Source organism: Apus apus, chromosome W (assembly GCF_020740795.1).
Source record: "Apus apus isolate bApuApu2 chromosome W, bApuApu2.pri.cur, whole genome shotgun sequence".
Classification (NCBI taxonomy): Eukaryota; Metazoa; Chordata; class Aves; order Apodiformes; family Apodidae; genus Apus; species Apus apus.
In genome coordinates, this window is record NC_067311.1 from 6,966,221 (window position 1) to 6,992,790 (window position 26,570).

General features: G+C 41.2%; 1 protein-coding gene across 4 annotated transcripts in view; it reads left to right on the forward strand.

The window, feature by feature from the left end:
* LOC127395159 (zinc finger RNA-binding protein-like) overlaps window positions 1-26,043 on the forward strand; it is a 64,963-nt gene extending 38,920 nt beyond the window's left edge. Inside the window, exons 10-20 of one of the 4 annotated variants that reach the window (XM_051641642.1) lie at window positions 2,475-2,594; window positions 3,552-3,697; window positions 5,260-5,422; window positions 7,075-7,280; window positions 7,512-7,662; window positions 9,874-10,015; window positions 15,069-15,166; window positions 15,980-16,075; window positions 20,871-20,982; window positions 21,093-21,190; window positions 24,562-26,043. In XM_051641642.1, coding sequence (XP_051497602.1) covers window positions 2,475-2,594; window positions 3,552-3,697; window positions 5,260-5,422; window positions 7,075-7,280; window positions 7,512-7,662; window positions 9,874-10,015; window positions 15,069-15,166; window positions 15,980-16,075; window positions 20,871-20,982; window positions 21,093-21,190; window positions 24,562-24,741 — 1,512 coding nt within the window. In that variant the 3' untranslated portion in view covers window positions 24,742-26,043. Of the gene's footprint in view, window positions 1-2,474; window positions 2,595-3,551; window positions 3,698-5,259; window positions 5,423-7,074; window positions 7,281-7,511; window positions 7,663-9,873; window positions 10,016-15,068; window positions 15,167-15,939; window positions 16,076-20,870; window positions 20,983-21,092; window positions 21,191-24,561 lie in introns of those variants that run through there. The other 3 variants (XM_051641643.1, XM_051641645.1, XM_051641646.1) reach the window with 3 other exon arrangements.
* The last annotated feature ends 527 nt before the right edge of the window (window positions 26,044-26,570 follow it).

Below are 26,570 nucleotides of genomic sequence, written 5' to 3' on the forward strand. Positions count from 1 at the left end.
TTCTTTATAGGAGAGAGGCTCCAGTCCCTTTATCATCTTTGTGGCCTTTTGTCGTGAGCCGCTACTGGGGGGCTACCGGCGGTGAGGATGCTTTTGCGACTGCCCCTCCCGATGTGGAGGGGTTTGTGAATAAGACCGAGGGTCACATGTGGCGCTGCCTCTCACGGAGGAACGGCCACCGTGGGACCGTATTTCAGGGTGGTAGTTAGAAAGCACCCCCCACCCCACCACGCTTAGAAATTGCCTCTAAAGCCAAGGTTTACTCCACAAACTAATCGGTTTATTAAGGGTAAACACAAAACGAGGGATGATGTTTAGGGACAATGCAAATGTAAATGGCTACCAGGGATATAAATATGTATATAGTGAGAAAGTGTCCTTTAGGGAGGCAATGCAAAAGGTCCGGTGCTTTTAAGGGAGAGGATTAAGGACCAAAGGGAAGAGGGGAGGAGGGAAGGAAACCCGACGCCAGTCCTCCTTAAGAGGTCGCGCTGTGTGTGCGAGTATGAGGAAAGGAATGTGTGTGGTGATGTTACAGTCCGGAGGCTTGTCCAGCGTTGGTCGGTGGCCGGAAGGCAGGACGGCAGGTCCGTGGTGTCGGAGGGGCAGCCTCTCGCGGCTCGGCTGCGGGTGCAGCGGCCGTTGGTTTCCCCTCAACCGGCAGCAACACGGGGAGGGGGCTCCGGCCCCGACCCCAGGGCTCGGGACGCCGGGACGCTCGGCGCTGAGGCCCAGGCTGGACCCGGGGCAGGCAGGCAGGGTCCCAGCACCAGTGTCCACAGCAGGCGGGTGTCCCACGCAGAAAGCGTCCGAACTAGCCTCAGGGAGGAGGGAAGGGCCCACCTGCTGCACTCGCTGCCTTTGATACCCCCGTGACCCACCGGTCCAGTCAGTGTCACTGTCCAGAGCCAATGAGCGTCCATGAGCCCCACTTTAGGGCGGTGACTGCCAGGGGCACAGGATGGCTTGTTGCCCATCCTTTTTGCCCAGTACCACATCTGTTGTTTTGGGTTCAGTTGTCCTTGAGAAGCAAGTCTGTTTTAGTTCGTTAGCTGGGGATAATCAGGAGAGGCCTTCGCTGGCTTAAAAGGCATTTTGTTTAGACTTATGTGGGGAAGAAAAGAACAGTTTCCCACACCTTTCATGAGGCTCTCCAGTACATCTGTGTCTCTCTTGCACCGGGTAGCCCAGAAGTGGACACAGGACTCCAGGTGTGGCCTCACCAGTGCTGGGTTAGAGAGGCCTGCTGGCAACACTTTGTCTAATGCAGCCCAGGATGCCATTTGCCACCTTTGCTGCAAGGGGGACATTGTTGGCTCAAGTTCAACTTGGCATTCACCAGGACCCCTCCAGGTCCTTTTCTGCCAATCTACTTTTCAGCTGGGCAGCCTCCAGCATATATTGGTGCATGGGGTTGTTCCTCCCCAGGTGCTGGACTTTGTGCTTTCCCCTGGTGAACTTCACGAGGTTCCTGTCAGCCCATTTCTCCAGCCTGTTGAGATCTCTCTGGATGGCAGTGCAACCTTCCGGCACATCAGCCACTGCTCCCAGTTTTGTGTCATCAGCAAACTTGCTGAGGGTACACTCTGCCCCATCACCCAGATCATTAATGAAGATGTTAAACAAGACTGGTCCCAGTATTTACCCCTGGTAGTTACTAGCCGCCAACTAGGTTTTATTCTACTGATCACCACCCTTTGGGCCTTTTCATTCAACCAGCTTTCGATCTACCTCACTGTATGTTTATCCGGCCCATACATCAACAGCTTGTCTGTGAGGATATGGGATATGGGACACTGTCAAAGGCCTTATTGAAGTCCAGGTAGACAATATCAACTGCTTTCCCCTCATCTACCAGGCCAGTCATTTCATCACAGAAGCTTATCAAGTTGATCAAGCATGACTTCCCCTTGGTGAAGCCATGCTGACTAGTGTTGATGATTTTCTTGTCCTTAATGTGCCTGGAAATGGTTTCCAGGATTAGCTGCTCCATCATCTTCCCAGGGATCAAGGTGAGGATGACTGGCCTGTAGTTCCCTCGGTTCTCCTTGAAGATGAATGACAAGGCATCAAACCTGCAAAGGCTTGTACATATGTTTACACTTTTTTATTGTGCATGTTTCTTTTATGCTCAGTGGGGCATTCTTCATTTGGATGGCATGAAATATGTGGATGAAGTCTGATGTAATTTTTTCATAATTTGTAGGTTTGTAATTATTCAACTTAGTATGTTCAGGCTCAGGTTTAAAGCTGTGTACTCTGGAATAGAAGAACTTTGTTCTTTGTTCATTGATGGTGTGTCTGTTAGAACCTAAAGTTCTAGTTTACCTTCTTTCAGTTACTTTGTGAACTTGTTAAGATGTTTTGAGATGGGTAGACATCCAGTGTCATTGAATTAGATTAATTTTTACATCAACTTTGTTGTTTTTCTTTAAATTAAAAAAAGCCAACTGTGTTATAACTTTGTTTTCCAGGTAAGAAATGATGAAGGAAAGGTGATCCGCTTTCACTGCAAACTTTGTGAATGCAGTTTTAATGATCCTAATGCCAAGGAGATGCACTTAAAAGGGAGGCGGCACAGACTTCAGTATAAGGTTAGTAGAAATGTTCATGCTTCTTGTCTGAAGATCCACCAGATGTCAGCTGACAGATTACATATTTTTACATTTAAAGACTAGTCAAAAGTAGGTACTCTAAATAAACAGCATATAAAAAAACTAGAGAAATATGTTTATTAGGGAGTATAGTCTTTAAAATAGTAATGCAGTGTGAAACAGCATTTTGGTTTGGGTTTCTTCCTTTTTAAACATTTTGAACATTGCAACATGAAAATATTGTATAACATATGCAAGCAAAAGTAGGTGCTTTATGTGGTTAACCATTAATTTCCAATAGTATAAAATAGTAGTGCTCAATGTTTTTGGCAGGATAAACCACATAAACCCTTTGTGGAGACATTTGAGAAATAAGTGTTGCAGACTTTTAGTCATGAATGGAGAGACACCTATACTGTGACATATGCTATGCATTTTGATTATTATAAGATTATATAGGAAAAATCTACTGTGGTCACAGGAGATACAGTGGGCCTGCATAATCATAAACGGGATGAAATAAGAGAAAAAATTGCCAGAAAAATGTATTCAGTAACTCATACCCCTGTATGAGGAACCCTTCAGGAATAGGGCATCAGGAAACACACTGTAGTTGAGATGAAATGGGGGTTTTTTTTGGGCTATAGAGTAGTTGTCCTGCTATAGAATGAACAGCAAATTACTTAGTATTTCATGTAACATTTTAATCTTAAATTGCTTTGTTCTCATATAGTTGAAGAGGGAATTAATGCTATTTGTAATATATTGCTATTTCTTTCCTTTACTGGACACAGGGTTTTTTTTTCTTCAACTATTCATTCAGTGCAGTTCTAAAACTGCATTTTACTCCCCTTGGTTTTATCGTAGACCAGTAGCGTGTGTTAAACATGTCAGAACAACTCTGTATCCTTGAAATTACAAGAGGCAAACCAACATTTCATTATTTTTCTGAACTAGAAAAAAGTAAACCCAGATTTACAAGTAGAAGTAAAGCCCAGTATTCGAGCAAGAAAAATTCAAGAAGAGAAGATGAGGAAACAAATGCAGAAGGAAGAATACTGGAGAAGGCGAGAAGAGGAAGAACGCTGGCGGATGGAAATGAGGTAATGTGTTCTGTTTTATCAGTGAATGAGACAAAGCTGCAGTCAGATTATCTAAAACTAACTCTGCTTCTGTAATTACTTATTTTGAATACTTGTTTTGGGAACTCTGTACTGTTTTGTTTTAAATTATATTTGTTTGTTGGTGTTCAATCCCTCTGAGGAATGTAGACTTACTAGAATTATTTGCTTATAAATTCAGGCCCACTTTCAAAATAATCATCCATTTTAGTTACCCTCTGGAGTTCACTGGTATTTACTCATGACTACTAGAAATGAGTTAGTGAGAACATCCAAGAAGTTATTTAGAATGACTGGAAGTATTAACTGCTTGTCGCGGGCCAGTATTGGGGGGCTACTGGCTGTCAGGATGTTTTCGTGACTTCCCCCCTCAATGTGGAGAGGTTTGTGAATGAGACCGAGGGTCACACGTGGTGCTGACCTCTCACAGAGGAACAGCCACTGCGGGACCGTATCTTAGAGGGTAGATTAGAATACCCTCTCACCACGCACACAAACTGTTACTGAGACCAATGTTTAGTTTACAAATTAATTGGTTTATTAAGGGTCAACACAAACTAGGGGATCAAGGTTCAGGAGAGGTTGTCTAGGTGTATATTGGAAAAGGGATTCCAAGGTACTATGGTCTTATTAAATGCACACTCCGAGGGAGAAGTGTAAAATCAATGGAGTGAAAGGGTAGGAGTTGAGCCCGGCAGGAAAGTTAGAGTGTGAGTGTGTGTGTGTGTGTGTGTGTGTGTGTGTGTGTGTGTGTGTGTGTGTGTGTGTGCGTGCGCGCGCGCGCGTTTACCCTCCTTCCGTAGCGCGTGGTTCCCGGGATGCGGCTGGCAGGCTCGGCAGGAGATCCGTGGGGGGGCCGGCTTCCCGGTAACCGGGGCGACCCCTCCCAGCAGCGGCAGCTGCGGCAAGCACGGCCCTAGTCCTGAGGCAGGTGGCAAACGCAGGCTGGGCAAGCTCCTACTTTGGTCCAGTTTGGTTTAGGCTGGGCAGGCAGGGTCCCCGGGGAGCAGGCAGGGTCCCCGGGGAGCGGGCACGGTCCCCGCGAAGCGGGCACAGGCGGCCCCTCCGCCCTTTCCGCTTCTTCGGGCAGCGGTCGCGGGGCAGCCTCCCCTTCCCTCTCCGGACAGCGAGGCTGGCGTTCCAGGCAGGTTCAGGTGCTGCAGCAGGGTCTCGTCCCGGTCAGGCAGAGAGCACCGGCCTGCAGATCTTGCCCTCTTTTATAGATCAGAAATCACTGTTCAAGAAAGTACCACTGTTCAAATTAGCCAATTAGCACTGGCCAGGCACGTACTCTGTCAGAGGCAGTCTTTAACCTATTGTCCATTTTTCTGCCAGTTATCATAACCCTTATGCTGTTTTCTTGCTGTGGACTTCTCTGGTAGAGCAAGAGGCCTGTTCCAGTCTGTCCTTCACTAAACCAGCTAAAAGACGCCACTCTTGTTTTGTTTGCTTGAAAGGCATTTTGTTTAGTCTTACGTGGGGAGCGAGAAGATGGACCATTCCCCACGCTGCTATATAAAAAGAATACTTTGATTGCACTTCAGGCGATATGAAGAGGATATGTACTGGAGAAGAACGGAGGAAGAACAGCATCACTGGGATGACCGTCGCAGAATACCAGATGGAGGATATCCTCATGGTTTTCCAGGACCTCTAGGCCTGCTGGGAGTTAGACCAGGAATGCCTCCTCAGCCCCAAGGACCATCTGTGAGTTTCTTAACTTGGGGAAGGAGGGGGGGAAAAAAAAATCATACTTTCCAGGAGGCACAGTTAAGAACTACTGCTACTTCAGTTTTCTCTGGTGTTTCTTAATAAAGAATTTGGAAAAGTGAAGAAAAAATTATATATTAATGAAACTTTGTAGATGGGCCTGTCTTCCAAAATAAGTCTACTTATATGACGAATGGATGCCTTGAAGACAAATATAATTTCTTCTGAAATACAAGTCACTCTGGATTTGTGTACTACTTTTTATTTTATTTAATTGCATTATACTTTGTCTAATTGTAGACAATTGTATGGGTAAGAGGTGGTTGGTTGTCAGTCCCAGAGGATAATGGTTAGTGGTGGGTTGTACTCTGCCTGGAGGTCAGTAACAAGTGCAGTACCACATGGGTTTATCCTGGGTTTTTTCTCATTAGCACCTCATTAATGATCTGAAATGTGATAGAGTGAGTGCACGCTTGTCAGGTTTGCAGCTGGCAGAAAACTGAATTGGGTTAGGGTGGGGGGAACAGTTGATACCTTTGAGGGCAGGGGTGCCATCCAGAGGGACCTAGGCAGATTGGAGGAATGGACCAACAGGAACTTTATGGAATTCTGCAAGGACAAATGCCTAATGCTGCACTTGGGAAGGTATAACCCCTTGCACTGAGGGTCTGGGGAGTGACAGGCTGCGTAGCAGCCCTGCTGAAAGGGACCTGGGGTTCTCAGCAGATAGCAAGCTGAACATGAGCCAACCATGTGCCCTGGCATCAAAGAAGGCCAACAGCATCCTGGGTGATATTAACAAGAACATAATCAGTAGATAAAGGGAAGTGATCAGCTTTCATTGAACCCAAACTGCAGTACTGCATTCAATTTTGTGCTTTCCAGTACAAGAAAGATACTGATGAACCATAGCAGGTTCAGTGTGGGGCTGTTGGGATAGTCAGGGGTCTGGAGTGCGTGCCCTCTGAAGAAAGACTTGAGAGATCTGGGCTTGTTCAGCTTGGAGAAGAGAGCTTCAGTGGGATGCAATAGCCTTCTAATACCTGTGCATTATAAAGACAATGGAGCCAGGCTCTTTACAGTTGTGAGGGAGTGAGATACAACCAGCTTAAGCTGAGACAAAAGAGGTTCAGACTGAATACAGAAAATGTTTTTTCGCCAGATGTTGTGCAGCTTCCATCTTTGGAGGTTTTCAAGAACCGACTGGATAAAGCTCTGAGCAACGTGATATGGTCTTATAGGTGACCATGGTTTGCACAGGAGTTTGGACTGGAGGACCTCCTGAGGTCCCTTCGTATTTGAATTCTTCTTTGATTCTATGAAAGCAATCATGGATACTTTATTTTGCAGCAGTATGCAAGTATTTCCCAGTTAACTAAAAGACAACAGATATTTATGTTGGGGAGATACTTTTGATCCTGGAATTTCATAATTTGTTTATTTTTGATACATTTCATGTTTTTTCAGAAATGATTGATTGTGACCAGTGTAAGTTGTTAAGGACACTTCAGTTCATGTTTTGTTACATTTCAATGATTTGAGGTTTGAATATTCTTTTGTTTAGCCACATGTTTAGTTTTTTGTCATATATCATCTATGAAGCTGGAAGTGTACCCAAATTTCAGGCATGGACTTTTTAATCTATTTAGCCTCTACGCCGTCCTGACTCCTCTGATGATCGTTATGTGATGACCAAACATGCAGCTATATATCCAACAGAGGAGGAACTTCAAGCAGTCCAAAAAATTGTTTCTGTTACTGAGCGTGCTTTGAAACTTGTTTCTGACAATATGATTGACCATGAAAAAAGCAAGAGTAAAGAGGGAGATGACAAAAAAGATGGCAGTAAAGACAGGTATTTTTTTCATTATTATTTTTTAATTTTGTCACTTGTTTCTGAAGTAATTTTATATTTTTCCTTGCACTGTTTTCAGTGCTTCCACGAATTCTGTTCTCTTTGGGTTTTGATATGGCATATATCACTATGACCTCAAGAGTATATAGAATACTCTTATTTTTCTATCTTCAGGATTAGTTTTATGGTTTTTATATTTTTTTAAATGCAGCTTTTAACTATAATTCACAGAGCTTTGAAAGGAGTTTTACGGGTAGGCGTTTTGGCTAAAGGTTTGCTACTCCATGGAGACCGAAACGTCAGTCTTGTTTTGTTATGTGCTGAGAAGCCTTCAAAGATGTTACTCAGTTGTATTGCTGAAAATCTTCCCAAACAACTTGCAGTAAGTAGAATTTAGATTTTTTTATTTGATTTTTTTAAAGATATTGTCAAATTCTTTCCTCGAGTCAAATAAATGTCTGCAGGGCTAACTGTGCTGTGTTTCATAGCTCAGGTTCTGTTTCTTTTCATTTTCTGAGTGTTTCTGTCTGAATTCAGAGACTATGCTGCATGTATTGCTTTCTGTATATTGTGTCCATACAAGTGTCTAGGTGTTTATGCTAGTGGTATAGTATCAGTCACTGTTTAATAGATTTCATTTGACTGGGAAATAGAAATGAGCAAAAGAGAGACTATGTCATGGTTTGACTCAGGATCAGCAATTAAACCAGAGACAACAATGCTCTCGATCCCCTCCCCCTCCCACCCAGGTAGTAAAGGAGAGAGAGAATGAGGGAGAGAGACTCTCTGGATTGAAAACTAAACTAGACAGCTTTAATTAATCCCTAATGATAAAAGAAAATATATACAATTATATACAAATGTGTTCAGGAATGTGCAAAACCCTATTGCCTCCCCCCACCCCCAGCAACTCCTACGGTGCTCTCCTTAGCTGTGAACAGTTCCAAAAAGTCCCGGAGCACTGCCGGAGAGAGCATAGAGTTATGAGGGTCAGGAATTCAGTAGCCTAGGGGCTATCCAGTGATGGATAGTTGGAGTCCTCCCTGGACGCCAGCCATGGACAGAAAAAAAGGGAAGAAGAAACAGGAAGGAAGTTGTCTTCTGTGATCTCTGACCTTACACCAAGCTTACATAGATATACGGAATGGAATACTTTGCTCAACTTTGCTGTCCATCTAGTCCAGCCTCCTACGGGGGTATCATAGATATAACTCTCCTTCTCCCAGTAGTTTCTGAGGCGGTAGGGCAAAGACACAACCTTGGAATCTCAGCAGTAACATAAACATTCCAGTGTTATCAGTCCACTAGTTGGAACACTTGCTGCTAGTTGAAAGAGAGCTTACTGAAGGAGAAAAAACAGCAAAAGGAAAATTGGCTTCATCCTGGCTCAAACCAGGACAGACTATTATCCAGTTACCAGCAGCGATAGAGGTAATTTGTTCAGTGTTACAGGAAGCTTGTGCTGCCTCAAGGTCAAAGTTCTCCATTAATGCCAGTCTTTTTGTACTTACGTCTTGTTTCCAATTTGTGTGTGTCAGTGCTTTGTAGTCCCACAACTACTTAAACTCAGTCTTGTGTTGTGGTTTTTTTTAATTTGTTACTTTAAAAAAACCACAACAAAACCACCCCAAAAGTACATGCAGTGTTAGACCATTCAGCAGAATTCATATAGACCATTTGCTGTATTTTTACAATAAGTGAAAGTACAGAATAAAGTCTTTAGCTCCAGTGCTCCCTACTGAACAAAGCCTGTCCACCATCATTATAGAATGCTTGTCACAGCATTAGTATTTCAATGCAGTCTTGGCAGAATCGGTGGCATGGTAGAAGCATTAGCAGGATCAGATTAATTAGAAAATAATCTTGGGTTTGCTCTTGTTTGAAATAACATAAGAAAATTTTAAAACTGCACTTATTGGCCTGGCTTTGTGGCGAAGTCACTTGTCTCTCTAGTTTGTAGAAGAAGGTGATAGAGGGCCTACAGCTTCCTTTTGGGGATATTTAGAATTATTAAATCTAGTTGCAAGAAGCATTTCTGAATAACTACCTTGTTATTCTTACTTTTGTAAGTAAGTAAGTATCTGTCCTGTAACTGCAAGCTTGAAGAACCACTGCATTTTTGTGTTTTTTAAAGGCTCCTATATTTCAATGAAAAATATATCCAACTGGCATTTTAAGTGGCACTGAGGCCACTGGTCTAGTGGAAGGTGTTCCTCCTTGTGGCAGGAGGGTTGGAACTAGATGATCTTTAAAGTCCCTTCCAACCTAAATCATTCTATGATTCTATAACATTTTTGTTATGTAATTTACTTAGTATATTAATTTCCTTTATGGGTAGTTTCTTTTCCTTTGCATGCTTGGTAACTGCTGTGTATTTTCATTAATGATTTGGAAACGGTATGCAAGTCCATTTATATATATAGATATATATCTTCATTGTGTATACTGCTGTTTCTTTGAATACAGAGTTATCTGCTTCGTATAATTATATTGTATTTCTGTCTTTCTATTAAAAAGACTGTTGAAATCCATTTTCTTTCCCACACTTTTCTTGGCCACATGCTAATAGAAATTTCTGTTTCTCAATATTTAGGTAATAAGTACTGAGAAATACGATATAAAGTGTGCAGTCCCAGAAGCAGCAATAATTTTAAATTCATGTGTGGAACCCAAAATGCAAGTTACTATCACACTGACATCTCCAGTCATTCGGGAGGAGAGCATGAGGGATGGAGGTTGGGAAGCTGTTAAAGATGTTACTTCTTTCACACCTGTTTTTATACGTTTTTATATTCTGCTTAAGATGGCATTAAGGTCCTAGAAGGCAACATGCTGGCACAACTAATGTATTTAATCAAAACCTTGTTTTTCAACAACCAATCTTGGTAGAGAACAGTTGCTTAAAATAAATACTTATATGATGCATTTATTTAATTTTTTAAAATTCTAACTTTTTGTCCAACTTCAGCTTTCTGGAAAAGGTACAAACTTGACTCTTCCCCTAAAAAAAAAATTATGTGGAAAACTGAGTATTAAGTATTTTGTAGCAAGTGGCTATAAACTGGTTTTCTAGAGCAGTCTTACCCTAAGAGAAAGATTGTATGACTTTAGAAAAATCACAAGGTTTTGGGTTTAAACTGGATCAGTATTACCATCACTTACACATTCCAAATAGCAGCGCCACTTAAAATGCAATTTTATAATACTTTGATGGATTTTTTTCCAGCTCTTTGAGGTTGCTTTTTAGTCTGGAGTGCTTTTTGAGTATATTTAGACTCCTGATATTACAGTCTTTTATCCAACTGGCAAACCCAGACTAGTACAATAAGAAATGGCTTTGTCGTTGAGCTGAAGCAGAAGATGGAGCTTGTAAATCACATTACATTTCTGAAGTTCACAGTTTCTCTGGTGCCAGCAGTGTTGCTTTAGGGTCTGTTCTGTAACACTTTCAAAGCTCCAAAAGCTTTTAAGCCAGCAAGCATGATTAATGTCTGCAGTACATTGGTTCTTTTTGTTTACGGGTCAGATTAAATTAACTTTTGTTTCCTTTTAATCCTGTATTTTCTTAGTTGAAAGAGATCGTGGCAAATATGGTTCTGGTGTTTGACAGTGAACCTACACAATAGAAATCTGAGGCTATCTTAACACTTCTCATATGCAGATTTACAAAATTGTATGTGTGTATGTATACATGTGCTTGTGTATATACGTATTTATATAAGCCACAGAGGCTTTTTTATTTCGTCTCATCATTACATATCCTCTAAAATACTTGAGGTTTTTATATTGCATTAGTAAATGTTCTGTAGCTATGACCAGTGCATTGTAAGCAAGCTGTGTTAACAAAGTCGTCCTACATGATCAGAAAGAAAAATTTCAAGATACATTATCTGGTTTGGATGACTTCTGAAGAATCATTAAGAATGCTTTGTACATTATTTTTAAGCTGTGCTTATTATTCCTAGCTATAAAGGCTTTGTACGTGTACTGTCACACCCAACCAATTCTACTTGTTTTTTGACAATCTAAGTGTAACATGACTCTTGGTTTGTCTGTGCTGAATCAGACTTCACATATTGTTTAGGCTTATAAAGAATGCTTTAACTTAAAAGATTTTATTATTAAGTTATGTTAATCATTAAATGAAGTTAACCTTAAACATCATGTTTATTTCTTAATGTACTGTGCAAAAGTGCAATATTGATTTCTGCCACAATACTCAATTTCAGTTTTCTGGCCTAAAATTCTGTGATTTCTAAAAATAAATTTCAAATTACTATGGTCAATTTCTTAATTTATGCCACCTAAAGGAAACAAATCTGCATTTTTGTCTGACCCACACTTGAATTAAATTATCATTATGAGTTTTTTCACTGCTGAATGCAGTACTGCCTCTAGGCAAGCAAAATCAAGTTAGAACTCTCTTCATGACATGGAGCAGTATAAAAAGGATGTGCAGAAAAGCTCTTGAAATTAGAGCAAATAGAAGACTGAACTGCAAATTATTGCAGCAAAGAAAGCCTTATTATGAAGACTGCTGCTTATTTGCTGCAGAGTAATAGTATGTGTTTGTGTTTTTTCTTACTGCAGCTTCTCATGCTCTGTGTCTTACATTGGTTTGAAGTTTTCATTATGTTATTATTTTTTTTAGCCTGTTTGGGGAGCTAGTTCAAGTGATAAGGAAGACTTTACCAGAAGAACCAGTTTGAGTAAAGATGAGACTGAGACTTGCAGATGGAATAGTCATATTCAATGTGTAATAATCCTATTACATGATCCAAGGCTAAAAAAAATACAGTGTGAAATAAAATTGTTAACCGCATAGATACGGTTCCTTACAGTATTGTGCGTTTGACAGTTTACCGAATCTGATATATTCAAAGTGCTCTAACCCCTACTGTGGAATCTTTCCTTCAGCAATCAAAGTGTACATACTTATAAATGCATATATGTGTGCGCATGTGTCTTTTTTATCCTTAGCTAACAGTCCCGGTCCAAAGCCTTCTAGCAAAGGGACTTGATTCCTGTCAGGGGTTGCTGCCAAGACATCGGAAGGATTTTTGACCAAGGTTTTCTAAAGCTCAGTGTCACACCTGCCATGCTTTACAAAGGAGGGGGTTTGGATGTATAGTCCTAGCATCTACTGGGTACTTTGTGTGGGATTTTTCTTTTGTTTTTGTCTTTTTCCTAGAATTATGCAGTGTTCATACTAGTCTTGAAATAGTTGACTAGATAAAATGTATTTCACATAATAAAACTTACTGAAATTTATATACCTCTTATTTTTTAATGAAGAGGTAGTATGGACATGGCATGTCTAACTGAAGATTAACCCCTTATATTTAGGCTAGTAAGTAGGCTAGGGTAAGAATTTGTGCTTTTTTTTGTGAATTAATTCAGTTCTTTGTCTTAGCTTAACAGGGTGGTAGCTTAGACATCTGAATTTAGTTAAATAGTCTTTAAGGGGGCTAATCATAAAATGTGAAACTAATGCAAAAATCCACAGATTAAGTATTACAAGACTTTCCTTGATACATTTTTTCAGTCAATGTATTCTCAGTGCAATAGGTGCCTTGCAACTTCTGACTTAGTCAGAATTTCAGGGGTATTCATATATCTATTAGTAACACATTTTAGATTGACATTTCCAGCACTGAGTAAGATTCTCTTCTGTGCACTTAAACGGTAATTCTTTTTAGTAAAATTATTTTCCAAATTCAATTTTTTCAGAGCTAGAATTAATTGGAATTTTAAATTATGTAATGAATCATGGAATTGTCAGAGTTGGAAGGGACCTCTAGAGATCATCTAGTCCAACTTCCCTGCTAAAGCAGGATCCCCTAGAGCACATTACTCAGGACTGCATCCAGGTGGGTTTTGAATATCTCCAGAGGAGGGGACTCCACAACCTCCCTGGGCAGCCTGTTCCAGTGCTCTGTCACCGTAAAGAAGTTTTACCCTCATATTTAAATGGAACTTCCTATGTTCCAGCTTGTGCCCGTTGCCTCTGGTCTTGTCACTGGGAACTACTGAAAAGAGTCTGGCTACATCCTCCTTGCACCCACCCTTTAGATACTTGTAGGCATTAATAAGGTCTCTCCTCAGCCTTCTCTTCTCCAGGCTAGAGAGTCTCAGCTCTCTCAGCCTTTCCTCATAAGGGAGATGCTCCAGTCCCCCAGTGTCGCAAGCCGGTACCGGGGGGCTACCAGTCATCTTTGTTTCCCTCTGCTGGACTCTCTCTAGCAGTTCCCTGTCTCTCTTGAACTGTGGAGCCAAGAACTGGATGCAGTATTCCAGATGTGGCCTCACCAGGGCAGAGTAGAGGGGGAGAATGACCTCTCTCAACCTACTGGCCACACTCTTTCTTATTCACCCCAGGATTCCATTTGCCCTCTTGGCAGCAAGGGCACATGGATAATTTACTATCTACCAATACTCCCAGATCCTTCTCCTCAGAACTGCTCTCCAGCAGGTCCACCCCTAACCCATATTGGTGCATAGGGTTCTTCCTCCCCAGATGCAGGACCCTACACTTGCCCTTGTTCAACCTCATGAGGTTCTTCTCTGCCCAGCTCTCCAGCCTGTCCAGGTCATGCTGGGTGGCAGCACAGCCCTCTGGAGTGTCAGCCACCCCTCCCAGTTTGGTATCATCAGCGAACTTGCTGAGGATACACTGTCCCCTTGTCCAGGTCATTGGTGAATATGTTGAACAAGACCAGACCAAGTATTGACCCCTGGGGGACACCACTGGTTACAGGCCTCCAACTCAACCCTGTTCCATTAATCACAACCCTCTGAGTTCTGTCACACAGTCAGCTCTCAGTCCACCTCACTGTCCACTCATCTAGCCCACACTCCCTCAGTTTCCTAATGAGGATGTTATGGGACACCATACCAAAAGCCTTGCTGAAGTCAAGGTAGATGACATCTGCTGCTCTCCCCTCATCCAGACAACCAGTTACGTCATCATAGAAGGCTAGCAGATTGGTCAAGCATGATTTACCGTTGGTAAATCCATGTTGACCACTCCAAATAACTTCCTGTTCTTCAATGTGTTTAGAGATGACATCCAGAAGGAGTTGCTCCATCACCTTCCCAGGGACAGAGGGGAGACTAACTGGCCCGTAGTTCCCTAGGTCCTTCTTCTTGCCCTTTTTGAAGACTGGAGTGATATTGGCCTTCCTCCAGTCCTCAGGCACCTCTCCTCTTCTCCATGACCTTTCAAAGATGATGGAGAGTGGCCCAGCAATAACATCTGCCAGCTCTCTCAGCACTGGCGGGTGCATCCCATCAGGGCCCATGGACTTATGGATGTTCAGTTTGGCCAAGTGGTCTCTAACCTGGTCCTCCTCTACTGAGGGTAAGTCTTCCTCTCTCCAGACCTTTCCCCTTGCCTCCAGGGTCTGGGATTCATGAGGGGACAGATTTAGCAGTGAAGACTGAAGCAAAGAAGGCATTCAGTAACTACACCTCCTCTGTGTCTTCCACTACTAGGAATATGGTTTTTTTCCAGTGTTAGCTTAAATGAAGAAGTACCACGCATTGCATAATCTGCAATGCATTCAAATATAATCTGAGAGCTATAGTATGTGTCCCACAGTATGCTCTTGATCTTCATACTGGGTTGATGCCCTAATTGAATGACTTTTATTGAACATCTACATATGTTGTTCAAGTGTTTAAACTTTAAATGGCATGTGTGACATTGAGGCTACTTTAAAGAAGTGTCTTGATCACCTGGTCAAACACCCATTCCTCACTGCATTTTGCCAATTCAATCCATTTTAGATGTAACCTCGGGTATGGTGAAAGACCCACCGGACGTCTTGGACAGGCAAAAATGCCTTGACGCTCTGGCTGCTCTACGCCACGCTAAGTGGTTCCAGGTTTGGAACATCATTTTACTTTCTTCTTGTAGCCTTATGAGAGAACTTTAGTCGCAATATAAATGTTTAACTGTGTGAAAACACTCAGAGTTGTTCATACTAATACTACTCAATATTTTTCTGGTCCCTAAATTTAAACGTAGAATATTGAGTATGGAGGAACTGCTTTATGCAGTTATTGCTTATTTGACATGATATTTTTTTCTGGTCATTGAGAAGGTGATGTTGAAAGCTTGACTCGCTTGGGGTGATCATATGTTGTATATTTGTTATATATTCCATAAGGCTGCAGAGTAACTTTGCTTTAAATAACGGAATATTTGTTCAAAGCTTTGTGTTTAGATTTAAGACTTTTTCCCCTATTTCTTTAAGTGTATTAAGTGTAGGGAATGAAAGGTGAGAAGCAACTGTTTGGTTTAGTGACTTTGCATTCTGGCAAAGGCACAATAAAGAAACCAAACAGATTCCCTTGACCTTTCAGTCTCTATACCTATTTCTTAGACGTTTATTGTTTTTGTTTCTAATATAGAAAGATACTGTATTTATTGTTACAAGTGAACATAGGTCAAAGTGTACAGGGGATCAAGAAATAATTTTCTTGTATAACCTGTGTGTTTTGACTTCTACCATCTTAAGTTACTAACCCTGTATAAAATACTGCTGTAAATGGCAGCTCATGAAATAAAGTTGTAGAATGATTTGTTTCAGTCTTGTATCTGAGCTTCCATTGAACAGTGGTGTTTTAGTCTTTCAACAAGTCCTATTTGCTGTAGGTGCTGGGATTAATTAATTTGATCTTGTACTGATCTCAAGGCTAGAGCTAATGGTCTGCAGTCCTGTGTGATTATCATACGTATTCTTCGTGACCTCTGTCAACGGGTTCCAACTTGGTCTGATTTTCCAAGCTGGGTGAGTAATGTTCTTTTGAATGAGTCTTTTAAATGCACATGGTACTGCAAGTAAAGCATAGGAAAGCATTACTACAGTTTTAAAATGTAGACTTTTTCAAGGAGTAATATAGAGTTTTGTTTGGTTTTGGGGTTTTTTTTTTAGTTTTTTTCCCCCAACAAATTATCCAGATTCCCTCTAAAAATTTAATTTCCTGAGGTTTTGTCATTTGAAGCTGGAATTTCTTTTTCTTCTGAATTATTTGTGTGTGTCGTGGTTCCTTGTCTCTCTCCTGGCTGGCTCACCAATAAATGTCGTGGTTTGGGCCCAACACGACAGCAAAGAAACAGCCACATGGCTGCTCACTCAACTCCCCACCCACCCACACACTCTAGGATGAGGAGGACAAAGCTCCTGGGTTGAGACAAAGGACAAGGAGGGTTCTTCACCGATTAAGGTCCCAGGCAAAATAGACTCAATTGGGGAAAAAATAATAATTTAATTTAACACTAATCAAACACACACAGGACACAGACAACACAAAGAACAGTGCTTGCATATGTTACCCCACTGAAACAAAAATTCGGAGCTTCCAAACCCCCTTGCTTTCTAACACTCCTCACCGAAGCAGGAGGCTAGGTGCGGCTGGGTAAGGATTCCGAGATAAAGACCCAGTAACAACAAACAAGCTGTTATTGAACAGGCATTCTTTATTGCAGCGCTGGGCAGCACTGGGGATTCTCCACCACCCCAACTAATATATACCAAAAACATGCATATTCAGTTTTATGTCAGTGAATTCCCAGATTTATTTTACATAGTCATTTTATTTCCTGGAATTGGCTTTCTTCATAATTATGCATGCTCGAGGGTCTCCTGTGGGGTCTTTGTTGATTCTAGTCCTTTGTTGTCTTTGTCCTGTCTCCAGTCCTGGTCCTGTCTCCAGTCTCCTGCTGGTAGATTGCCCAGGTGGGCCAGAATCAACATGAGTGTTGTCTGTAGGCTCACAGGTCTTAGGATACATTGTTATCACAGCCTGCAGGATGCTTGGCATAATTGACTTGACAGTTTCACAAAGCACATTGTTTTAAAAGTAACCCGTTCAGCTAACTTAGTACAGCAAATTAATTATTTTAGTAAATTTTTCTTAGGCTATATTTCTATTGAATCTACTAATGAGTAGACTATGACTATCACCACCCCTCCCTTCTTCCCGGGCCCAAATTTGTTCCCGGTTTCTCTACCTCCTTCCCCCCAGCGGCACAGGGGGACAGGGGATGGGGTTTAGAGTCAGTTCATAGGCTGGTAGTTCCTGCTGCTTCTTCCTCCTCAGGAAGAAGGATTCCTCACAGTCCTTCCCTGCTTCCCCATGGGGTCCCTCCCATGGGAGAGAGTCCTCCACGAACCTCTCCTTCATGAGTCCTTCCCACGAGGTCCGGAGCAAGCTGCTCCAGCGGGGGCTTCCCACAGAGTCATGGGCTCCTTCGGGAACAGCCAACTCCCCTGGTGCTGGGGTCTTCCAAAGCTGCATAAGCAGAGTCCACTGGCCACAAAATCCAAGTCCACTGGCCAAGTTCACCTGTCCTGTCGCCTTCAGGGAATGTTCCACCACATTCCTCCATGAGCACAGGGGGACAGCCTGCCATCTCGCCATGGGTTGCAGGGAAACTTGTGCTAGGGCACCTTCTTCCCCTTCTTCCTCACCAAGCACCAGCACCGCTCTGTCCCGTCCAGCATAGTTCTTCCTTTTTCTTTAAGTGCTTGCTCTGCTCAGGTCTTATATCAGTTCTTTCATATGTTAATCGCAGAGGCACATCTTTTGTCTTTCTAATGGCTCCTTGGCTGGTTTTGGAGCAGGGGGAGCTTCCAGCTTCTTACCGGAACCCCTCCTGTGGCCCTTCCCTGGCTACCAAAAAACCCACTAAACCAAACCAGAACAGTGTGTAGCATTCTTATTCTAGATTTTATAATTTTTTCTTTTATTCTGTATAAAAGAACCTTTTTTTTTTTCTAACTGCTTACGCTGAATTGCTTGAACCTAACTGAAACTGATTGAAAATAATGTCAGCTGTGCCCAGATAACTCTGTGAGAACAGAAAGGCTACTTGGAAGAATAAATCACAGTAATTCCTGTGATCATTAATACATCCTTTCTGCAAAAAGAAATATCACGGTACTAGTCTGCGGATGTATCACCATTAGCGTTTTAATCAGTGTCAGTTAGAAAGAGATCTGTAGGTTGTACTCAACTCTCAATTCTTGTAGCCAATTTTTCTTGGAGCATTGCTTTTATATTTCATATCTTAAGTGATGCTCTCCAAGAGTGCAACTTGTGCTCCAAATATTAACAGATATTCAATCTGTGGGCTGGACAAAGTTATTCTGAAGCAAAATCTCTGAAATGTGTATATGTGGAGGTAAATTCAGCTCTGACTGTTTTGTTTCATAGACCAAATCCTGTTGCACTGTGCTGCTTCCTAATGTAGACTTCTCAGTTTTGGCAGGAAGAGCACTAACGTTGTTAAGACAGTTACAGTAGTTGGCATTATTTGAATGAAAAATGTTTTACAGCTGCACTAAGCTTGCAGATGACTTAATTAAATTGCTTCTGATAATGATTTCTTCTGGGAAAAATGTTGAGCAGTTATTTTTGGTTTTTAAATATTTAATTTTTTTTAATTTTCCATTTTCTCTGCTGCACTTAATGAAAGATATACTGTACAAATAAAGCTTAAAAGAAGCTTAGAAGTATGTGAGTGCCCTCATTATTACTATGATACTGAGTTGCCAAAGAATAAACCCTGGCATACTTTTAGAAAAGCATCCTTGGAACTATTGCAACACACAGCAGGCACATAGATGAAGATCAAGGAATGTTGTTTCTTATTGCTCATAATATCTGTCCTAAGGCACAGCCAGAAAGGAAAAGAGAAGCAGTATATCAGGCCTAGTTCTGTCTCAGTTTGTTCCAAAAGTGCTTCCCGGTACTTGAGTCCATTCCAATGTCTATTCACCCTCTCCGTGAGGAAGTGCTTCCTAATATCCAACCTATACCTCCCCTGGAGCAGCTTGAGGCTATGCCCTCTTGTCTTGTTGCTAGTTGCCTGGAAAAAGAGCCCAGTCCCCACTTGACTACAACCTCCCTTCAGGTAGTTGAAGAGAGTGATGAGGTCCCTCCTGAGTCTCCTCTTCTCCGGGCTAAACAACCCCAGCTCCCTCAGCCTATCCCTATAAGACTTTCCCTCTAGTCCTTTCACCAGCCTTGTTGCTCTCCTCCAGACCTGCTCCAGCACCTCAATATCCTTCTTGAAGTGAGGGACCCAGAACTGGACACAGTACTCAAGGTGAGGCCTCACCAGTGCTGTGTACAGGGGGAGAATTACATCCCTACTCCTGCTGACCACACTATTCCTGATACAAGCCAGGATGCCATTGGCCTTCCAGGCCACCTGGGCACACTGCTGGCTCATGTTTAACCAGTTGTCAACCAGTACTCCCAGGTTCCTCTCTGCCAGGCTGCTCTCCAGCCACCCTTCCCCCAGTCTGTAGCGCTGCCTGGGGTTATTGTGGCCAAAGTGCAGGACCCTGCACTCGGTCTTGTTGAATTGGCCTTGGCCCATCGACCCAGCCTGTCCAGGTACTCCTGCAGCTTCTTCCTACCCTCTGGCAGATCAACACTCCCCCCCAGCTTGGTGTCATCTGTGAACTTACTGAGAGTGGACTCAATCCCCACATCCCAGTTGTCAATAAAGATGTTGAATAGGACTGGGCCCAGTACTGATCCCTGGGGGACACCACTGGTCACCGGACGCCAGCTGGATGCAGCTCCATTCACCATCACTCTCTGGTCCTGGTCATCATACATACATACAACATTTGAAGAGCTGTAAACTGGAGAGGAACCAAAAAAACAAAATACAAAAAAACCCCACCAAAAGACAAGAGACACTCTTTGAAAATAAAGCTTGCCAAAGAGATGGTATTGAAACATCCATTTAATGCTGAAAAAGCTAAGGAAAGCTATTCTTTACTTTTGCAAATATATTTTGTATGTTTTTCTGGAAAAAATGGTCTAATAAAAATTTTAAAAAGGAAATATTCAAATAAAAACCTATTTAAAATACAGCTAAATATAATATAAATATAATACAAAATAATGTAAACCATTTTAACTAATATAAAATAATGTGTATAAAATAAAATTTAGAAAACCTGTTTATAATCAAGGTTTTTTTACACTTTTTTAACATCTGAGTTAATGTTAGCCTATATACAGGAAAAAACTTGCTGTGAACTTCAGTTTTGCTAAACTGAAGAAGTAGTAACCACTTAAAAAGTTAAAAGGTCATTAATTTTTTTATGCTTTGAGTTTCTGTATTCTTGCAGAAAGCTAATTTCTTTGTAGCATCCTGTTAATTTCATTAGATTAATCAAATACATAATTTCATAGTGTATGCTGCTTATTCATATGACTGATACATTTCATTGACCCACCATATTTCATACTCTCTCAAAAAATGGATGGATAAATTGTCTGCCTGCATATATAAGGTACTATATAAATTTCTACATAACTTTTGTCTAGCTTGTGATGAGAAGCAGTGTATCAGTACTCAATGTTAATTTTTGCAGCAGCTTTCTTTTTATTCATCTTTATAAAATACCTGATTTTTTCCATTTTAATTGAAAGCATTTTGTGATGTGCAATGTTCTTCAAAATTCCAGTATCAAAACTTCTGTATTAAACAATAGTAGTAGCTTTTTTCTTTTTTAATAAATCTTCTAAATTGACTGGATTTTCTTTTTTTTGGTCTAGGCTATGGAGTTGCTTGTGGAAAAAGCAATTAGCAGTGCTACTGGACCACAGAGTCCTGGGGATGCACTGAGAAGAGTTTTTGAGTGTATATCTTCAGGAATCATCCTTAAAGGCAAGTTGCATTTGATCAGTGTCTGTATACTTATGCTTAACTAATGTAAAATCTGTAATCTTGATTGAAATAAGGTAGAGATGTGCTACTAATTAGCATAACTGTTGTAGGTGGTCCTGGACTTCTGGACCCTTGTGAGAAAGATCCTTTTGATACACTTGCTGTAATGACAGATCAGCAACGAGAGGATATTACTTCAAGTGCACAGGTAAAGTACGTGTGAAGTAACTAAATTTGATGATTGTTTTGGTTTATTTTTATTTTTTAAAATGGAGCTATATGTCACGGTTTGGCTCTGAGTTGGCAGTCAAACCAATAACAATAATGCTCTCGATCCCCCCCCCAAGGTAGGGAAAGAGGGAGAAAAAAATGAGAGAGAGGCTTTCTGGGTTGAAAAGTGAAACAAATTTATTTTAATTACTAGTGATAGGGGAGTATATATATTTATAAAGGGATGTGCAACACCCAATCCCCTCCCTCCTCCCCCAGCGACTCTCACAGACTCCCGGCTGAAGGGGGGGTGTGTCCAGGAGCATGGATGGGGTCCTCGGATGTCAGCTGTGAAGAAAAATGGAAAAGAAAATAGAGAGAGCCAAAGAGAGGGCAATAGAAGTAACAGTAAGCAGAAAATAAAGGGAGAGAAAAAGGAAACCAAAGGCTTGATTTCGGTGATGTCTTAACCTATACCAAAAGCCAAATAGAGAAAATATTATGAGAAGGGAATATTCTGATTTGCTGATCCTGCCTTCAGTCTAGTCGGCTCCCCTATGGGGGGGGGGAAAACTGCAGACATGAGCTTCAGAAGTGTCCTTGGTTGTTATCAGTTCAGTGGCACTGCTGAAAAAAGTTCACTGAAAAGAAAAAAAAATCAGCAAAGAGAAAATTCACTCCATCCTGGCTCAAACCAGGATGTTCCACCCCTATTCCATTCTCTTAATATTTCACACAAAGTCTATCAATTGTCAAATTAAGAAGTCTCTCCCAGTGTTAGATTTCCTTGAGGTACATACTGAACTTCACCATCTTCCATCATCACACCCCAAGTATGTCCAGGTCCCTGAGCAAAAACAACTCCCTGAACAGGTTTGTCTTTGCTAGAAGCAGGATAAACCCAAACACTTTTTCCCAACAGATTTCTTTCACGTACCACAGCGACTGTTTGCAAAAGGTCTGACCGAGCAGGACCAGCTCTACTGATGGATCCCCTGGTGTTAACTAGCCAAGTGGCCTTTGCTAAATGCTTGTCCCAATTCTTAAAGGTTCCACCTCCCATTGCCTTCAGGGTAGCTTTCAACAGACCATTGTACCTTTCAGTCTTCCCTGGGGCTGGAGCATGGTACAGGATATGGTATATCCACTTGATACCATGTTCTTTGGCCCAGTCAGTCACAAGATTGTTCTTGAAATGAATCCCATTGTCCAACTTAATTCTCTCTGGGGTACCGTATCACCACAAGACCTGCTTCTCAAGGCCCAGGATAGTGTTCCGGGCTATGGCATGAGGCACAGGATATGTTTCTAACCATCCTGTACTTGATTCCACCATTGTAAGCACATAGCGCTTACCCTGGTGGGTCTGAGGCAGTGTAATGTAATCAATTTGCCAGACCTCCCCATACCTGTACTTTGACCACCTCCCCTCATACCACAAAGGTTTTAACCATTTAGCCTGCTTAATCGCAGTGCATTTCACACTTGTGAATCACCTGCACAATAGTGTCTATGGTTATGTCCACCCCTCGGTCATGAGCCCATCTGTATGTTGCATCTCTGCCCTGATGACCTGTAGTGTCATGGACCCATCAAGCTAAAAACAGCTCACCTTTGTGTTCCCAGTCTAAGTCTATTTTAAACACTTGAGCAGCCTCATGTGCTCATTGATTGTGTTGATGTTTCTCATTAGCTCGACTCTGAGGCACATGTGCATCTACGTGACGCACTTTCACAACCAATTTCCATACCCAAGCAGCGATGTCTTTCCATAGGTCAGCCACCCACATTGGTTTACCTTTTTGCTGCCAGTTGTTCTGCTGCCACTGTTTTAGCCACCCCCACAAGGCATTTCCTGCCATCCACGCATCAGTGTAGAGATAGAGTCTTGGCCACCCTTCTCATTCAGCAACATCTAAAGCCAGCTGGATGGCTTTTAATTCTGCAAACTGACTCAATTCTTCTTCTCCCTCTTCTGCTTCTGCAACTAGTCGTGTAGGATTCCATACGGCAGCTTTCCACCTTCGACGGTTTCCTACAAGATGGCAGGAGCCATCAGTGAACAGAGCATATTGTTTTTCGGCCTCAAGCAGTCGATTATATGGCAGGGCTTCTTTGGCTCGTTTCACCACTTCTTGAGGTGGCATTCCAAAATGTGTGCCTTCTGGCCAGTCTGTAATCGCTTCCACGATCCCAGGGCAATTGGGGTTCCCTATCCGAGCCAACTGGGTGATTAAAGCAATCCATTTACTCCAGGTAGCATTGGTGGCATGATGCACAGGAGGAGCATTACTCATGAACATCCATTGCAGTACCGGTAATCTGGGCGCCAGGAGGAGCTGCGCCTCAGTATCAATCACTTCTGAAGTGGCTCTAACTCCTTCATATGCTTCCAATATTTCCTTTTTAGTTATGGTGTAATTGGCCTCAGAACCTCTGTAGCTTCTACTCCAAAATCCCAGGGGATGACCTCAAGTTTCCCTTGGTGCTTTCTGCCAGAGGTTCCATGTAGGACCATTGTGCCCGGCTCCAGTGTAGAGTATATTTTTGATGTCTGGACCTGTTCGAACTGGTCCAAGAGCTACCACATGCACACTCTTGTCTTTAATCTTCTCAAAAGCATCCTGTTGGGCAGGACCCCACTCAAAGTCATTCTTCTTCTGGGTCACCTTGTAAAGAGGTTGTAAAGAAACACTATATATATATGTTGGACATGAATTTCCCTTTCTTAGAATATAGTTTGGTCTTTCAGATGATCAGTCTTAAGCTAGGCAATGAAAATGTCTCAACAGAGGATGTATAATAGTGTTCATTTTTGCACTAAAATTAACATATTTTCCTGAAGAGGTTGAAGCATTGCCATATATATATATATATATATATATATATATATATGTAAAGATGCTCACTCTACAGCAATATCTTATTAGATTTAAAATTACATTGGCACTTAATATTTTATAAATAAATCTGTGTAAGTTTAATTTTTAGTATTTATTGTATCCACTTACAGTATTGACCATTCACACTTGCAGCTTAAGAGGTTACTGCCCCTACCTCTTAATTGATTCTTTTGCTAAAGATTACTAATGTGTAATGGGGACATGTGACAGGCCTTAGCTGCTTCAATGCCAGTCCAGCAGCTAAAACGTATATTATTTTTAAGCTAAGATGATGTACTGTGTACAGAAACAGCAAATGTGAGATGCACATTTTATTGTGTTGACTTTGTTGGGGGAAGGAAGAGGGAATAATAAGAGCTAAGGATAATATCATACACCACTTATGTTCTTCATTAATTGTTTGACAGAGTACTCAAAATTGATATTTGTTTCTAACAGAAATATCTCCTTTCTACCCTTTTCCTAGTTTGCACTGAGACTCCTTGCATTCCGTCAAATACACAAAGTTTTAGGAATGGATCTGTTGCCACAGATGAATCAACGCTTCAACATCCATTATAATCGTAAAAGGAGAAGGGACAGTGATGGGGTTGATGGATTTGAAGCAGAGGGGAAAAAAGACAAAAAAGATTATGATAACTTTTAAAAATGTTTGTCATCAGTGCTAAGACTGAAGATGATAAAAAGTCCATTTGTTGCCTTGCTTTTAAATGGACATAATATTTTAATGGATGTAACTGTATCAGATAAATTATTGATGGAAAGACTACAAACGGAACCTCTGTTGTCATTGGAAAAAATAGTTTGAGGGTTTTTCTCATTGAATTTTCTTTAAATGAGTTGCTAACTTTAGTAACTTTTCTTCTTTTGTCTTTTTTATCAACAAGTGCATTGTCTTCTTATTTTTGACTATATTTAACACAGCATTTTTGCTTCTGTTGCTATGTATATTTTGACTTTTTATTTAGAAGGTTTTTTTGTTTGCTTTGATACTAGTTGTATAACTTTGTTATAGATAGTATAAACTGTTCCCCTCCCAATTAATATTTTACAGAACTTTATTTTGTAAAGTGAGACTGCAGGATTGTGTTGGTGTGTTTTTTTCTAAATGTAAAGGGGTTACAACACAATTATCCTGACATTTGAGTGCTTGGAATTAAATGGTTTTGCCAGTCTTGTGGAATTTGCCTCCTTAGTGTGATATAATGGTGTAATTAACACAAATTTGTGTTGATCTAATCAAGTTTGCTGTTAGTTGTGAATTAGCAGTATAAAAGCTAATATATACAGTATGGTCTTGCAACAGTTTTAAAGCAGCTGCATAATTGATCTAAGTTTTACATGATGTTTTTCTTTTGAATTGAAGGGCTTTTAGAACTATAATTTTAGGTTAAACGCATAGGTCTTTGTATAATTTGTAATGTAGCAAGGCCAAAAAATAACTTTCTGGATTTCTTAACATACAAACAGAAACAGGCATTTCCCATTGAGACAAAGTTAGTTATTGTTTTCAGTCAACTTTGTCCATATATTAATGCCTCTCAGCCCTTAAAATAAATGCTTGTGATATGAGTGCCTGTGAGGTTATTTCTTATAGCTATTCCTGTATAAACTTTCTGTGATTTTTTTCAATAATTCAAAATTTAAAAAGTGAAGTATTACTGAAAAAGTTATGGTTATCAAAGAAAAAAAAACAGAAAATTATTTCATGTGGCCGTAGTATATGCTTGTGTCTCTTTCAAAAAGCTAAATATAGCAGTGGCATAGTAAAGTTACATCATACTGTTGATGTATGCTCTGGTACATAAGTGTGATTTGTTGTCACAGCACTACAGTGGAATACACAAATAAAACCTAAAATGTATTAAATTACTAAAAATCATTATATGCTGGAAACTGATGTTTCACTCATTCTGTTCAATGTGTATTATGCTTTGTTGAAGACCCATAAAATGCACAGATTAACATAGACTAAAATTCTGGTAACTACTTTATTGATGACTATAGGATAGTATTACAAAGATAATTTATTTATGGTACAATTTATTATAAAACATAAAACTTTTGTTCCATTTTGAGGTCGAATTTATCTTTGACCTTTTTACTAAATAGCTCTTTGAGTAGGGGGATGTTTTTGTTTGCAACACCTGCTAACAGCTTGGGCCTGTGTAATTGTCGCAAGCCGGTTCCACTATCCCACTTGTGACACCAGATGTTGCAAGCCAGTACCGGGGGGCTACCGGCTGTCAGGATACTTTTGCGACTGCCCCTCCTGATGTGGAGGGGTTTGTAAATAAGACCGAGGGTCACACGCGGCGCTGCCTCTCACGGAGGAACGGCCACCGTGGGACCGTATTTCAGGGTGGTAGTTAGAAAGTACCCCCACCCCACCACGCTCAGAAATTGCCTCTAAAGCCAAGGTTTACTCCACAAACTAATTGGTTTATTAAGGTGTCGCGAGCCGGTACCGGGGGG